Below are 14,815 nucleotides of genomic sequence, written 5' to 3'. Positions count from 1 at the left end.
GAAGCAGCCCAGAACTACACAGGGGGAACTTGTCAATGATCTCAGGGCAGCTGGGACCATAGTCACCATGAAAACAGTTGGTAACACACTACGCCGTGAAGGACTGAGATCTTGCAGAGCCCGCAAGGTCCCCTTCCTCAAGACAGCACATGTACAGGCCCGTCTGCAATTTGCCAATGCACATCTGAATGACCCAGAGAAGTGGGTGAAAGTGTTGTGGTCAGATGAGACCAAAATCGAGCTCTATGGCACCAACGCAACTCGCCGTGTTTGGAGGAGGAGGAATGCTGCCTACAACCCCAAGAACACCATCCCCACCGCCAAACATGGAGGGGAACATATTATGCTTTGGGGGTGTTTTTCTGCTAAGGGGACAGGACACCTTCACTGCATCGAAGGGACGGTGGACGGGACCATGTATCATCAAATCTTGGGTGAGCATCTCCTTCCCTCAGCCAGGGCATTGAAAATGGGTCGAGGATGTGTATTCCAGCGTGACAATGACCCAAAACACCCGGCCAAGGTAACAAAGGAGTGGCTCAAGAAGAAGCACATTAAGGTCCTGGAGTGGCCTAGCCAGTCTCCAGACCTTAATCCCATCAAAAATCGGTGGAGGGAGCTGAAGGTTTGAGTAGCTACACATCAGCCTCAAAACCTTTCTGATTTGGAGAAGATCTGCAAAGAGGAGTGGGACAAAATACCTCCTGAGATGTGTGCAAACCTGGTGGCCACCTACAAGAAATGTCTCCTGGGAACTGTAGCTTAATGGTGCTGGGAACTGTCTCTGTGAGGGCTAAACTACAGTTCCCAGGAATTGGGGGGGGGGGCAGGGGAGCCAGGTGCTGTAAACATAGAGTGGATGTGACCCTGTTTTTCATGGTTTTTGTCTTCATCAGGCAACAATCCAGGGCCGGAATTAGGCTTGATGAGGCCCTAAGCTACTGAAGGTAATGGGGCCCTTTATATGTCCAGCTGCCCTTTGTCAACAACAAATTGTCACATTTTTGAGTTGAATATATGCTATATGGTAATTTATGGACCTTAATAGGTATTTAAAGCCATTTGCACATAGCAAATTATGTATTTTATCAAAGTAATTGTTGAACTGAAATACAATTAAGAAAAGTATATCAATAGTGAAATTGGGGGGGGGGGGGAGAGGGGCCCTAATCTATAGCTTGTTTAGTTTATACGTAAATCCGGCACTGCAACAATCCTATCATTTACAAACTTTTAACGTTCCTCCTATAAAGTGGATTAAATGAGTGATAATTATGCGCTAAACCGGCGTAGTGGCTCGCAAGGAATTACACCAGAATGCAAACGTCTCCAAGCGCGTACTAGATGGATCTCCTCCTGTTTGCCGTTTAGGAAAGGCAAACAGCAAAGGACGGGTTAACTCCGAACTGCGCGCCACCAAGCGAGTACTTTCCTCTGGCGCCTGCGCATCAGCCGCGCCAGCCGTTGGCAGCTTTCAAAAGTTCGAATTCGCCTGGCTGCAAGGACTACACTTCCCGCCAGCCAACGCAAAGGCCTGGCGCATGCGCAGGAGCGCACGTCTCTCGACGCAGGGCAGGCGCCGCCGTTGCGTCAGCGCGCCAACTGGCCCTGCACGCCTCTGCCCCCCTCCCCTCCCTCGCCCCAGAACGTTGCTGTGGTAGCGCCTGGGCGCCATGTTAGGAGGCCGGAGGGGAAGAGGAAGGACTAGAGGAAGCGGCGGCGGCAGCAGCAACAACAGCGGCGGCGGCCACCAGGCCTAGCAAGCGGCTCTCTCCCCTCGGCCGGAGGGCCCGAGCCAGGCCCGTATCATGCTCGCGTCGCCCGCTTCCCAGGGGCAGGAAGAGTGACTGTTCCGGGGAAGAGGTGGCGGCGCTTATCCCACAGCCGGAGAGACGATGCCGTTGTAAGTGGAGGCCGGGTCTGGCGTGAGGGGGGGGCGGGTAGAAGAAGCCCCGGGAAGCCTGGCAGGGGACTTCGGAGGCAACCTGAGCGAGCGCTTCCGGGACCCACGGCTTCCCCTCCTCGCCGTGTAGGCCCTCCGTTTGAACCCGCCTCGTCGGCCCTCATTTCCCTTGGCGCGCGGGTGCTCTCCCTTCCCACGCTCTCTGTGTGTGTTTCGGCGCCTGAGGGCCTCGTTCCTCTCGCTCCCCCTTTTTTTTGCCCTGGCGCAGAACTTCGGGGGAGGAGCGGGCGGCCTCGGCGGCGCCTACGACCCTCAGCCGTAGCCCCACAACAAGTGGCGGCGGGCATTTCACGCCTCGCCTCACACTCGGCCCTCTTGCCGCTTTCTCAGGCCTTGTGGGGGGGGGTGTGAGCGTTTTGTGGGGCAGAGAGAGGACGCATGTGCGGCGTCTCGCGGGCGCCGAGGCCTATCTGGGGAGGTGCGCAGGCCCCGCCGCGCGCCGGAATCAGCCGGATGGTGGCAAAAGTCTGCCAACCAACTGCTGGGAGCGCCATCGCCGCCTCCCTCCCGCCGGTGTTGCGAAATCCCTGCCCACCTTCCTCCCCGCATCCCCGCCACACGTTATTTAAAGGGGGGCTGGCTGGCGGGAATAGCAACGCGAACGAAAAATCCAGTGCTGCTTAGGAGATCTTGCCTGAAGCACACCTGCAGCTTTTTAAAGTTGCACGCCTCTGTTGAGTAATACCTGGAGAGGGCCAGCTTATTTTGTGGCCTTAGCCCTCCTTTGTTTTGTTTTCTCTCCAACTAGAGGTTTTCTGTTGGCCGCTGAACATCTCGCTATACAGTTCTATGTAAATATGTTGGCACTCGTTTGCTTGCACCGTGTTCCTTGTGAGGCATTGTCATGCTCGTGAACGCATTTTTTAAAAACAAATTGTATTTGGGGTAACTGGCGCTTTGTGCACACCATATATTAAAAAAACCATTCAAAGCACAACACACACCCCAGAAAAGAATTCTGGGAACTGTAGTTCTGCTCCCAGTCCCAGAGCTGCAATTCCCAGTATGCTTAACAAATTGCAGTTCCCAGGATGTAGGTGGGGGTGTATTTTTTTAAATGCATGGTATGTGCACAGCCCAAGTCTACATTTATAATTTTGTGTACAGTTCTTTTCTGATTCACAATGTTTGCTGGGGGTTGAACTGTGCGTTCTAGTTTCATTCTACTGCAGAAACCCCTGGAGAGTCTACAAAATAAATGTTTGTTTTCATTGTGTGAACTTTGCCATAGTTGTGTGCTGGGTATGTTAGGTAAATAATCCTTGGCAATTCTTAATAGTGGGTATATGTTTGTGAAATGTATGTAATAGGTTTTTTAATGGTTTTTGGAAACAGTTGTTTCAGATTCCTTTCTGAATGTCTTGCAAAAACTAGTTTAACAAAGTTGTAAGATCCTGAATGAAAAACTAGTTGGTGACTTGAGATGTTGATAATGAGCACATTCCCTCTTTTCTAATATGGATTTGTTTCATGTATTTTTCATTAACATTTACTTTTGAAAAATTTAAGAGACTATCCCCTGCAGCCAGTGTTAGAAACTCAGGTATATAAGCTAGGCGCCAAATGGCTCTTTAAACCAAAATGGAATGTCTAGTTGCCATTGTGGGGTAAGGTGGCTCTAAAGACTTATTTTTCAAATGATTGATTGACTGTGATTGATTATGAATTAAACATCTGACAACCTTGAGCTAACTTAAGAACTTTGAGAACTTTTAAGAAGAAAAGTCACTTGATCCAGGGACAGTCCACATACATATTGGCCTATTTCTACCTCTTTTTCTTAAATGTGGCTGCTCCTGCTCAGGCTGCACAGAAAAAGCATTTTGGTTACTGGAATTCATTCTGATTGTGCAGATAAAATATAACTGAATTCTATAGGATGGGGTATTAGTGTGTGAAAACAGTGGTCCTCAGGCATGCAGCTCCAGGTGGTGGAGGTGTGAGGCGCTATCCTGGTGCCCAGGCATCCTTACTTGGTCACAAGTGGTTGATAGCCAGCTGCAAAATATGCCTGGCTAATTTTGAACATTGCCTGCAGCAGATGAATAACTTACAATGAAATATTGTAAAGTTTAATCTGCCTGTTTGCCAACATCATAATTGTATTTGAGACAACCACTTTAGAAAAATAAAGAGCTATACATACTTTTGAGGATCAGGCTATATCCAAACCCTTATGAGTTCATTTAAGTGAGAGAAATTGAGGGTTCTTTCCAAAACTTACCAGTTTAATACATGATATAAATGTGGAGACTGGTTTTTAATTTGATATAATATTTGATGTAAAACAAATTCATCAAAAGAATAGAATTCAGTAAAGTAAAAGTAACTCCTGGTACTGCAAGGCTACATGGAGCCTTACTCCAGAATAAGCTGATCTACCTGGGCTTTTCAACTTCTGCATTCCCCACAGGACCTTTTTAGTGTTTTTTGAGTTTCCATGAGGACTTCCGCTTACACTATGGAATTTCCCCTCCCTCTCTTCTTTCTCTCCCCCCATCTTCTCTAAAGGACTGGTGTTTGATGGACTTGGATCCAGTACCTGTAATACCCTTCAGCATGTACAAAGTAGGATTTCCCCTTTTTCTAACAGCATCCCTCCCGCAACATACTGCAAACTGCTTATGAAGGTTGATGAATTTGCTGGTATTTAGCAAAATTATTATATATTGCATAAAACAAAAGGGAAGCAGTAGAGACGATAACAAAAATGTGTTTCCGAGTACATGTATGTAAGATACAGTTTAAGAAATATACTCTTAATGTTTTTAAAAAGGTTGCTGAGCATCACATAATACTTCATTGGAATTTTTATTTCTCTTTTTTCCATTGTTTTTAAGCACTTTATATAATAAAGTGTCTTCCTGTGCCTTGTTTTTGCTGTGAAGGTAGTGTTCCCCAGCAGTCAATGTTGAATTTTCTTTGGAGCCAGGTTGAAGGCTCTTTGGGATGGAGCATAGTGGTGCTTTTCAATGTTTTATTTAGATCTTTGAGTGCCATAACAAGGCAACATGGGGTGAAGAAACTTTAAAACTTCCCAGTACTGACAGAATACATAAAAGGGAAATAGGATTGAAAGCTTTCATTATGGTTGTGTCCTTGATTAATAAAATCATAAGGATCAGAAAAGATAAACTAGTGCTGTCTCTTCTGCACTGGAACTGGAGGAAAGGTTGTTTGGGTTGTAACATTGATTAGCTCCCTTCTCCCTCAGTAAGTAAGCATTGCACTTTGTGGAAGTGTATTGTGGACTTAGAATCTTTTGGGGAAATTTTAGTTTGTTTGGTTTGAATTTTAGAATCAAATGCAACTGATTAAAGGGGTAGTACACTATATATTTTGAAGGGAGAATCCATAGTTTCTTCATGGTGCTTAAACATCTGATTTGAGTGTCTTTGTATTGTTCGTGGAATTGATCTAACCATATTATAATTAGTTTTGCTGTAGCCTTAGCCTGAGCTCAGCTTATATTGGGATGTGTAATGTATGGTCAGAGAGAAAAACCCTCCCTTTGTGGTAGGGTTGGGGGCTTGACAACCATATTTTTTTTGGTTTGCTACAAGTTGTAGACTTGAGTGGGGAAAAAATGGATCACTGATGAGAGTGGTTTAATTTGTTTTCTACTATAAAACTTGTTGATGATTAAAGTGTGTTTAATTCATATTTAGTATGAAAGTATGGCCATATGTAGAATAGGGTTTTTCCATTGCCTTGTAACTCCCAAAGAGGTTGAAAGATTTTATTTCTGGAAGCTTTGAAAATATTAGTTGTAATAATGATTGGCTTTGGGGTTTTTTAAATGCATCATTGTTTTCCACCCTTTGCTTCTTTTAGAGACAGGGCTGGATGAAAATCATTTAATCTTCATAATAAAAGCCTCTCCTGAGAATTGGGGCCTCTCAGGAAAGGCTTATTTAGGATGTGTTTGTTTGCTGAAAATGACAGAAATCAGGCTGGGCTCACTCAGTTTACATCTCTCTTCATAGCAGTATCATTTTAGTTCTAATGAAGATGATGCTTTGAAAACATATGATAGGTCAACTGGCTTATTTTTTTACTTGTCACACAAATGCACAAGTCTAGTGAAGGTTATAGTGTTTTTTATTACTGCATTATATAGAAAATAAATTCTTCATTTGTATCTTGTAATGGAATTTAAGCCATTTTGAATATATTGTGGGGCAGAGCTTCATAAGTACAATTCAAATCGACAATGTATGTGCATGTTGTACAACTAACAATGATGTGCAGAAAATTTCCCAGACCTTTTTTTTTGCAGCGTTTTTTTATTAGCATATGTTAATTAGTAACGAGTGGATGCTAGTTGCAGATACAGTATTATACATGTTTGGCAGTTTCAAAGTTTTTAGCTTTGTTTACTGACTGCAAGTAAAATAAACTTGCTAAATTAGATCACTTTGGGGGCATCACAAATGCAAACTGGAAATTTCCCCCCAAATCCCCACAGTACTAATAATTACAGTCATACCTCATGTTACATTTGCTTCAGGTTATGTGTTTTCAGGTTGCAGACCGTGGGAAACCCGGAAGTACCAGAACAGTTTACTTCTTGGTTTCGCCGCCTGCGTAGAAGTGGTAAATCATACTTTGCGCATGCGCTGAAGCGCCAGATGGCGCCTGCGCAGACATGGCGCTTCAGTTTGCGAACGCTGTGGGTTGTGGATGTGCCTCTGTCATGGATTATGTCTGCAACCCGAGGTTCCACTGTATATTATAATTATTTTTAAATGGTTGTTTCTCTTCTCCAGTTTAGTACACCGTAGACACATGAAGCTGAGTTTAGTTTAGTTCCTGGCTCCATATCCCTCTAGTTCCTATATTTTTGATCCAAGAGAATTATTATATGCAGTAGCCCATAATTTATTTTACACTATAGCTTCTTATTAAGGCTTCTCATATTGCTCTGTTTCAAACCTTTGTGGGAGCTGGGCAAAGAACTGGGAACTAGTAAGCAGGCACGATCATTAACTTGTGGTAGAGACTATAGAGAAAAAAGATATGGTAAATGCAGAACTATATTGAGTTGCAATGCAGAAAAAGGATTTGATTCCAAAAAAAACTTTTACATTGAAATGATGGATCTAAGGCTGCAATCCTGAACACAGTTACTGGTGAGCAAATCTCATTGAAGTCAGTAGGATGTACTTCTAGGTTAAACTGGCTGTGGATTGTTATGTATTCAGTAGAGGTCTTTGAGCATTAAAATGGTTAGCCAGTATTAGTAATCCCTGATGGTTTGGCATTTACCATGGCTAATCTGGATAACTGGCATTCCAAAAAAATGTAATCAGAATGAAAGTACTAAATGTCCAATATTTACTAAAGAGGTCACCATCTGAAATGAATCACCAGGACTAAGTTTCAGTGGGTTTACTCTGAGTAAAAATTAGTCAACTGTGTGTTGGTATGTTTGGTTTGATCACATAGCTAATACTCCTCATTATGGCCTGATGTCCAGATTGTTTTTATTTTTAATGGCCTATCAACTGCGGAATACATTGGTTTGCTGTGATACTTTTCTTGTGTTAACACTACACTGATAATGATGACTGAAGAAGGGTCATAGCCTTGCATGCAGGAGGTCCCAGGTTCAATCACCAGCACTTCCAGAAAGAGCTTAGAGCCCTCAGTTTGAAAACCTGGGAGCTGGTAGGGGTCATTGTAGACAGTACTGAGCTAGATAGACCAACGATCTGTCTCTGTATAAGGCAGCTTCCAGTATTCATATGGAGCATCAATGTTGGTAATTCAGGATATGGTAGCGAAGAACTTTAGATAATGCTTTCCAGAGGTGAGGCCGTATTAGTCCCTTGAAGCAAAAACAAGTACAGGCAACTCCCCATTTATGCACAGTCTGTTTGTGTGTGACCGCACATACACACATGGTGCCTGGAACTCGAAAGTGGAACGTAGAAATGGAGAGCACCCTGGAGAGGAGTCCTGGCTTGTGAGGTGACCCTCCTCAGAACCTGAAGAGAACCTCTGTGTGAGCCAGAGCATTGTTGAGGCTGCTCAGCTGACGCACAAGGAAGCAGCAACTGCTCCTCTACCCCACACATCAGCTATTAGGCAGGGAGGCTGAGCAGCCTCAACAAGCCCCACTGCCCCTTGGGCTCTGGGGTAGGTCTCTTTGCAGGCCACTAGGACTCTCCAGGGTGCTCCCAATATGTGTGATTTCACTTAGACTCTGGCTGCTTGGCAAGAGTGCTGCAGAGATGTTGATTTGAGCTGGATGTATCTAGATAAGTAAATAGTCCCTACTTTAGCACTAACACCTTTATAAATGATATAAATATAGAAACAATGAAAATCCCAGCTATTCTAGAATAGAAATAAAATGAGCTTGCGTTGCCTATGCTGGGATCCAGTGTTGTTAGAAATAGCGATGGGAAATCTCTGTTAAGACGAGAGGAAAGGAGAAGAAAGCAAGGAGTGATTATTCCTGAAGCCTGTTTCAGCTGAGCCCATTATTACAGTTGCACTGACTAATATCTACAGTGGACGCTTGGGTTGCGAACGTGATCCGTGCGCGTCTGTGCACACGGTTGCGATTCGGCACTTTTGTGCATGTGCAAAGCGCGATTTGGCACTTCTGTGCATGCGCAACCGCCAAAACCCGGAAGTAACCCGTTCCAGTACTTCTGGGTTTCGGTGGTCCGTAACCCAAAAAAAACACAACCTGGAGCGTCTGTAACCTGAGGTATGACTGTATATGGTTTTCTTCAGAAAGTTCACAGATGGGGGTTTACTCTAGTAACCTTAAGTGATGTGTGCTAACTTTCTCTTCAAGTGTTTTTCTTTCAGTTGAATTATTGAAAATATTGTCTGCTAGGGATCATTGAGAAAGGGATGGAAATTACAACATATATGTATGCCTTTATACAAAATTATAGTGTAAGCATGTTTGGAATACTGTGTACAGTTCCGGTTGCCGCATTTCAAGAAGGTGTTGAAAGGGGCAGACAAAGTTATCAGCAGAGTGGAGCAACTAACCTATGGGACTTAATACTGTAGAGAAAGTGGGAATATGATTGAGATTTATAGAATTATGTATGGAATGGAGAAAGTGGATAGAGTATTCATTACAATTCGTTATATGTTGCCTTTTAAGATACAGATCCTACTAAGGTGACTTGTAAGTTACATTAAAGTTCACAGAAAGCAATATCTGCATTTAAAAAGTTGTCGGAATCTTTCTCACATGGCAGGTAGACTAGCTGTATATGTGTAAAGGTGAGAGGGCGGTTCATAGCTAAGCTACCTTGAGCTCAGTCTTCTTTGCCTCTCCGCTGGTATCTATCACAGGGCAGTTGAAGTGCATGGTCCTGTGAGTAGTGGAGCAAAAGTCCCATCTTGTGTCATGCCTTAAGATAGTCTTCAGCTGCCTTCCTCTTTTACCTACAATATTTCCCACAGAGCAGTTGATACTAGAATTTTCTTCCTCAGTAAACAGTGGTTCATCCAATGACTGACTGGTAAGAGAAGTGGGACATACAAAAGTACCGTATTTTTTCTTGTATAACATGTCCCCATGTATAACCCTATTTTTTTCTTTTGGACTACAAAAAAGGGGGGATTGTCCAAAGTTGTAGAGCTTGGGGGGGTCACCGCCATAAATCACTCTACAACCTGCCCGCCACTGCAAATAGTACACATCACTGACGACTCCTTCTCACTGCCCTTAAACCCTTTCATTTTATGTATCTTCACAGTTAGATATTCTAAGATTATAATATTTTTTCATTTTTTTCCTCCATTGGTTCACCCCTAGCTCTTCTGCATTTTTCCAGTTACCCACTATTACCCATTTACATTCCTCTTTTGTTTCTAACTCGGTGCTTCTCAGGCTAATAAGAACCATTAATTTAAATATTTCCACCTTCCTACCCACAATTCCCGATATTTCTATACCAATCTGTTTCCAGAATTCATTAACTAACGGACAGTTCTACCACATATGACTGTACGTTCACATGACTCCACATTTCCTCCAACAATTCTTACTTCCAGATTTTGTAATATAATATAACCTTACAGGTGTGTAATACCATTTTAGTACCAACTTCAACCCTTGTTCCTGGATTATCCTAGAGGTCGCAACAAAGGGTGGTTGCCGAAAGATTCTTTCCCAATCTTCATCTAAAATCTGTTCCTGAATATCTAGTTTCCAATATTATTTCAAACTTTCCTTTCTCTTTGTCTAATAACACGTTATAAAATTTTGAAACTATTCTAGCCCTATCTGTCCTATATCCTTTCACTAATTCTTCAAAGGGTGTAATAATTCCTTTTCCGCATTTTTTAACATCTTCCTTTAGCAGAGAGGAAATTTGTCTTTTCCGTAACCAATGAATCTTATTCCAAGTACCACAATCCTGTTCCATCGTACCTTCTGTTCCCCAGCTCTTCTCCATCTCCTCAGTTGTGATCTCCTTTAATTTATCCCCTACCTCCTTTGGGATGAGCTCCCTTAACGGGGCCATTTTATCATAATACCACATTTTGGTAAGGGGAGAGAGGCCAGGAAAAAGCTCCCTTCTCCGCTTCTCCCATACCCAGATGGACCCCGTAAATGTTAATATTTTATCTACTTCCCTTTTCCTTTTCCTCCTATCGAATATTCTTATTTTCCCTCCTACTACTTCCAAATTCTCCCGCTCATCCCGCGGGATGACTACTAGTCATGAGAGTTAACTACTACCTCCAGGTTCAGAGGAAGCATGCCTCCTAATACCAGTTTTTGGGGAGCAGTGCAGGAGAGGATTACTGCCCTTGTGTTCTGTTTGTAGACAAGACATATGGGTGATCTCTGGAGAACCTGGATTCAGGACTAGATAGGCTGAGTACCAGTTGCTGGAAACTAAGATGTATTCATTACAATTCTGCTTGCAGGTTTCCCACAGGCATCAGGTTGGCCACTGTGAGAACAGGATGCTGGACTACATGGGCCATTGGCCTGATCCAGCTTGGTACTCTGATGTTCTAAGGCTTCATGTTTTTCTAAACAGTTTGCAGTTACAGTGTGATCACAACTTACACAGGGGTTATGTTCTGGGGCTGACGTGTATACACAAAAATGGGTGTACTCAAACTGCCTCCTTGAAACCATCTCTATGTGAACACAGAAAGGGCCTTGTCCCCAAGTGGAAATGACACAGAAAGTGCTTTTAAGCTCTCTGTCTTGTTTGCATTTAACTTACAGAATTTCAACCAGATGACCTTCAATTACATATGGTTGAAATTGCATGAGTGAAATGCATACAACATGCAGTGGTACTGTATGCCTGATTCTGCAGTCACTGTACAAAGTTGTTGTTGTCGTTTAGTCGTGTCCGACTCTTCGTGACGCCATGAACCAGAGCACGCCAGGCACTTCTGTCTTCCACTGCCTCCCGCAGTTTGGTCAAACTCATGCTAGTAGCTTCGAAGACACTATCCAACCATCTCGTCCTCTGTCGTCCCCTTCTCCTTGTGCCCTCCATCTTTCCCAACATCAGGGTCTTTTCCAGGGAGACTTCTCTTCTCATGAGGTGGCCAAAGTATTGGAGCCTCAACTTCAGGATCTGTCCTTCCAGTGAGCACTCAGGGCTGATTTCCTTAAGAATGGATAGGTTTGATCTTCTTGCAGTCCATGGGACTCTCAAGAGTCTCCTCCAGCACCATAATTCAAAAGCATCAATTCTTCGGCAGTCAGCCTTCTTTATGGTCCAGTTCTCACTTCCCATACATCACTACTGGGAAAACCATAGCTTTTACTATACGGACCTTTGTTGGCAAGGTGATGTCTCTACTTTTTAAGATGCTGTCTAGGTTTGTCATTGCTTTCCTCCTAAGAAGCAGACGTCTCTTAATTTTGTGGCTGCTGTCACCATCTGCAGTGATCATGGAGCCCAGGAAAGTAAAATTTCTCACTGCCTCCATTTCTTCCCCTTCTATTTGCCAGGAGGTGAATGGACCAGTGGTCATAATCTTCGTGTGTTTTTTTTATGTTGAGCTTCAGACCATATTTTGCACTCTCCTCTTTCACCCTCAATAAAAGGTTCTTTAATTCCTCCTCACTTTCTGCCATCAAGGTTGTGTCATCTGCATATCTGAGGTTGTTGATATTTCTTTCAGCAATCTTAATTCCGGCTAGGGATTCATCCAGCCCAGCCTTTTGCATGATGAATTCTGCATATAAATTAAATAAGCAAGGAGACAAAATACAGCCTTGTCGTAAATCCAATTTTGAACCAATCAGTTGTTCCATATCCAGTTCTAACTGTAGCTTCTTGTCCCACATAGAGATTTCTCAGGAGACAGATGAGGTGATCAGGCACTCCCATTTCTTTAAGAACTTGCCATAGTTTTGCTGTGGTCGACACAGTCAAAGGCTTTTGGATAATCAATGAAGCAGAAGTAGATGTCTTTCTGGAACTCTCTAGCTTTCTCCATAATCCAGCACATGTTTGCAATCTGGTCTCTGGTTCCTCTGCCTCTTCTAAATCCAGCTTGCTCTTCTGGGAGTTCTTGGTCCACATGCTGCTTGAGCAGTAGAATTTTGTAGAATTGTAGAATTTTAAGCATAACCGTGCTAGTGTGTGAAATGAGTGCAATTGTGCGGTAGTTGGAGCATTCTTTGGCACTGCCCTTCTTTGGGATTGGGATGTAGACTGATCTTCTCCAATCCTCTGGCCACTGCTGAGTTTTCCAAACTTGCTGGCATATTGAGTGTAGCACCTTGACAGCATCATCTTTTAAAATTTTAAACAGTTCAGCTGGAATACCATCACTTCCACTGGCCTTGTTATTTGCAGTGCTTTCTAAGGCCCATTTGACTTCACTCTCCAGGATGTCTGGCTCAAGGTCAGCAACCACACTACTTGGGGTGTACGAGACATCCATATCTTTCTGGTATAATTCCTCTGTGTATTCTTGCCATCTCTTCTTGATGTCTTCTGCTTCTGTTAGGTCCTTACCACTTTTGTCCTTTATTATGGTAATCTTTGAATGAAATGTCCCTTTCATATCTCCAATTTTCTTGAACAGATCTCTGGTTTTTCCCATTCTATTGTTTTCCTCTATTTCTTTGCATTGCTCGTTTAAGAAGGCCTTGTCTCTCCTTGCTATTTTTTGGAAATCTGCATTCAATTTCCTGTATCTTTCTCTATCTCCCTCACATTTTGCTTGCCTTCTCTCCCCCGCTATTTGTAAGGCCTCATTGGACAGCCACTTTTTCCTTTTCATTGGGATGGTTTTAGTTGCTGCCTCCTGTATAATGTTGCGAGCCTCCATCCATAGTTCTTCAGGCACTCTGTCCAGCAAATCTAAATCCTTAAACCTGTTCCTCACTTCCACTGTGTATTCATAAGGGATTTGATTTAGATTGTATCTTACAGGCCCAGTGGTTTTTCCTACTTTCTTCAGTTTAAGCTTGAATTTTGCTATAAGAAGCTGATGATCTGAGCCACAGTCAGCTCCAGGTCTTGTTTTTGCTGACTGTATAGAGCTTCTCCATCTTTGGCTGCAGAGAATATAATCAATCTGATTTCGATGCTGCCCATCTGGTGATGTCCACATGTAGAGTCGTCTCTTGTGTTGTTGGAAAAGAGTGTTTGTGATGACCAGCTTGTTCTCTTAGCCTTAGAGTTCTATTAGCCTTTGCCCTGCTTCATTTTGCTCTCCAAGGCCAAACTTGCCAGTTGTTCCTTTTATCTCTTGATTCCCTACTTTAGCATTCCAATCCCCTATAATGAGAAAAACATCATTCTTTGGTGTCACTTCTATAAGGTGTTGTAAGTCTTCATAGAACTGGTCAATTTCAGTTTCTTCAGCACCAGTAGTTGGTGCATAAACTTGGATTACTGTGATGTTAAAAGTTCTGCCTTGGATTCGTATCGAGATCATTCTATCATTTTTGAGATTGCATCCCAGTACAGCTTTCGCCACTCTTTTGTTGACTATGAGGGCCACTCCATTTCTTTTGCGGGCTTCTTGCCCACAGTAGTAGATATGATGGTCATCCGAACTGAATTCACCCATTCCCGTCCATTTTAGTTCACTGATGCCCAGGATGTCAATATTTATTCTTGCCATCTCATTTTTGACCACATCCAACTTACCCAGGTTCATGGTTCTTACATTCCAGGTTCCTATGCAATATTTTTCTTTACAGCATTGGACTTTCCTTTCGCTTCCAGGCATATCCGCAACTGAGCGTCCTTTCGGCTTTAGCCCAGCCGCTTCATCAGCTCTGGATCTACTTGTACTTGTCTTCCGCTCTTCCCCAGTAGCATGTTGGACGCCTTCCGACCTGAGGGGCTCATCTTCCAGCATCATAACTTTTATATGCCTGTTGTCTTTGTCCATGGAGTTTTCTTGGCAGGGATACTGGAGTGGCTTGCCAGTTCCTCCTCCAGGTGGATCACGTTTGGTCAAACTCTCCACTATGACCTGTTAATCTTGGGTGCCCTGCTCGGCATAGTTCATAGCTTCTCTGAGTTCTTCAAGCCCCTTCGCCACAGCAAGGAAGTGATCCATGAAGGGGCTGTACAAAGTAGGTCAGTTTAATTCCATATAGTCGTCAAAGAGCTCAATATAAAGGACCACACTCTTGTACTGTGTTCACTAATCTGGAAGGTTTGCTTATTTACCATATTTTAACTACCCTGATTATGAAGAAAGCAGAGTTGTTGAATATTGTTAAGAGGTTGTTAAACCAATTTAACTATGTTTTTATAGTATAGAAACAGCCGAACATGTGGCCAAGTAAACACTTTGATTTTTTGTATTTTTTACTGCAGTGAATGGATTTGTTGATGTTGCATCTCTCTTAATTTTGTCTTACTTACC

At 43.2% G+C, this 14,815-nt stretch overlaps 1 protein-coding gene and 1 long non-coding RNA gene across 4 annotated transcripts in view; both read left to right on the top strand.

Annotated features, from left to right (window-relative positions):
• Positions 1-1,621: 1,621 nt before the first annotated feature.
• The window catches only part of PAPOLA (poly(A) polymerase alpha), a 44,242-nt gene continuing 31,048 nt past the window's right edge, over positions 1,622-14,815 (top strand). For 2 of the 3 annotated variants that reach the window (XR_014218171.1, XM_082217612.1), the window contains exon 1: positions 1,623-1,903. Coding sequence is in view for 2 of the 3 variants with exons in the window: in XM_082217612.1 (XP_082073738.1) it covers positions 1,896-1,903 (8 nt within the window). In the remaining variant the exon portion in view is untranslated. Of the gene's footprint in view, positions 1,904-14,815 lie in introns of all 3 variants that reach the window. The other variant, XM_082217613.1, reaches the window with a different exon arrangement.
• LOC309531158 lies at positions 1,922-14,815 on the top strand. Its single transcript, XR_014219115.1, has 3 exons — positions 1,922-4,219; positions 4,687-11,262; positions 14,492-14,815. It is a non-coding gene; the product is annotated as an uncharacterized lncRNA (long non-coding RNA).

Source organism: Podarcis vaucheri, assembly GCF_965113315.1.
Source record: "Podarcis vaucheri genome assembly, chromosome: 1".
Lineage (NCBI taxonomy): Eukaryota > Metazoa > Chordata > Lepidosauria > Squamata > Lacertidae > Podarcis > Podarcis vaucheri.
This window is presented reverse-complemented; position numbering and strand designations above follow the sequence as displayed.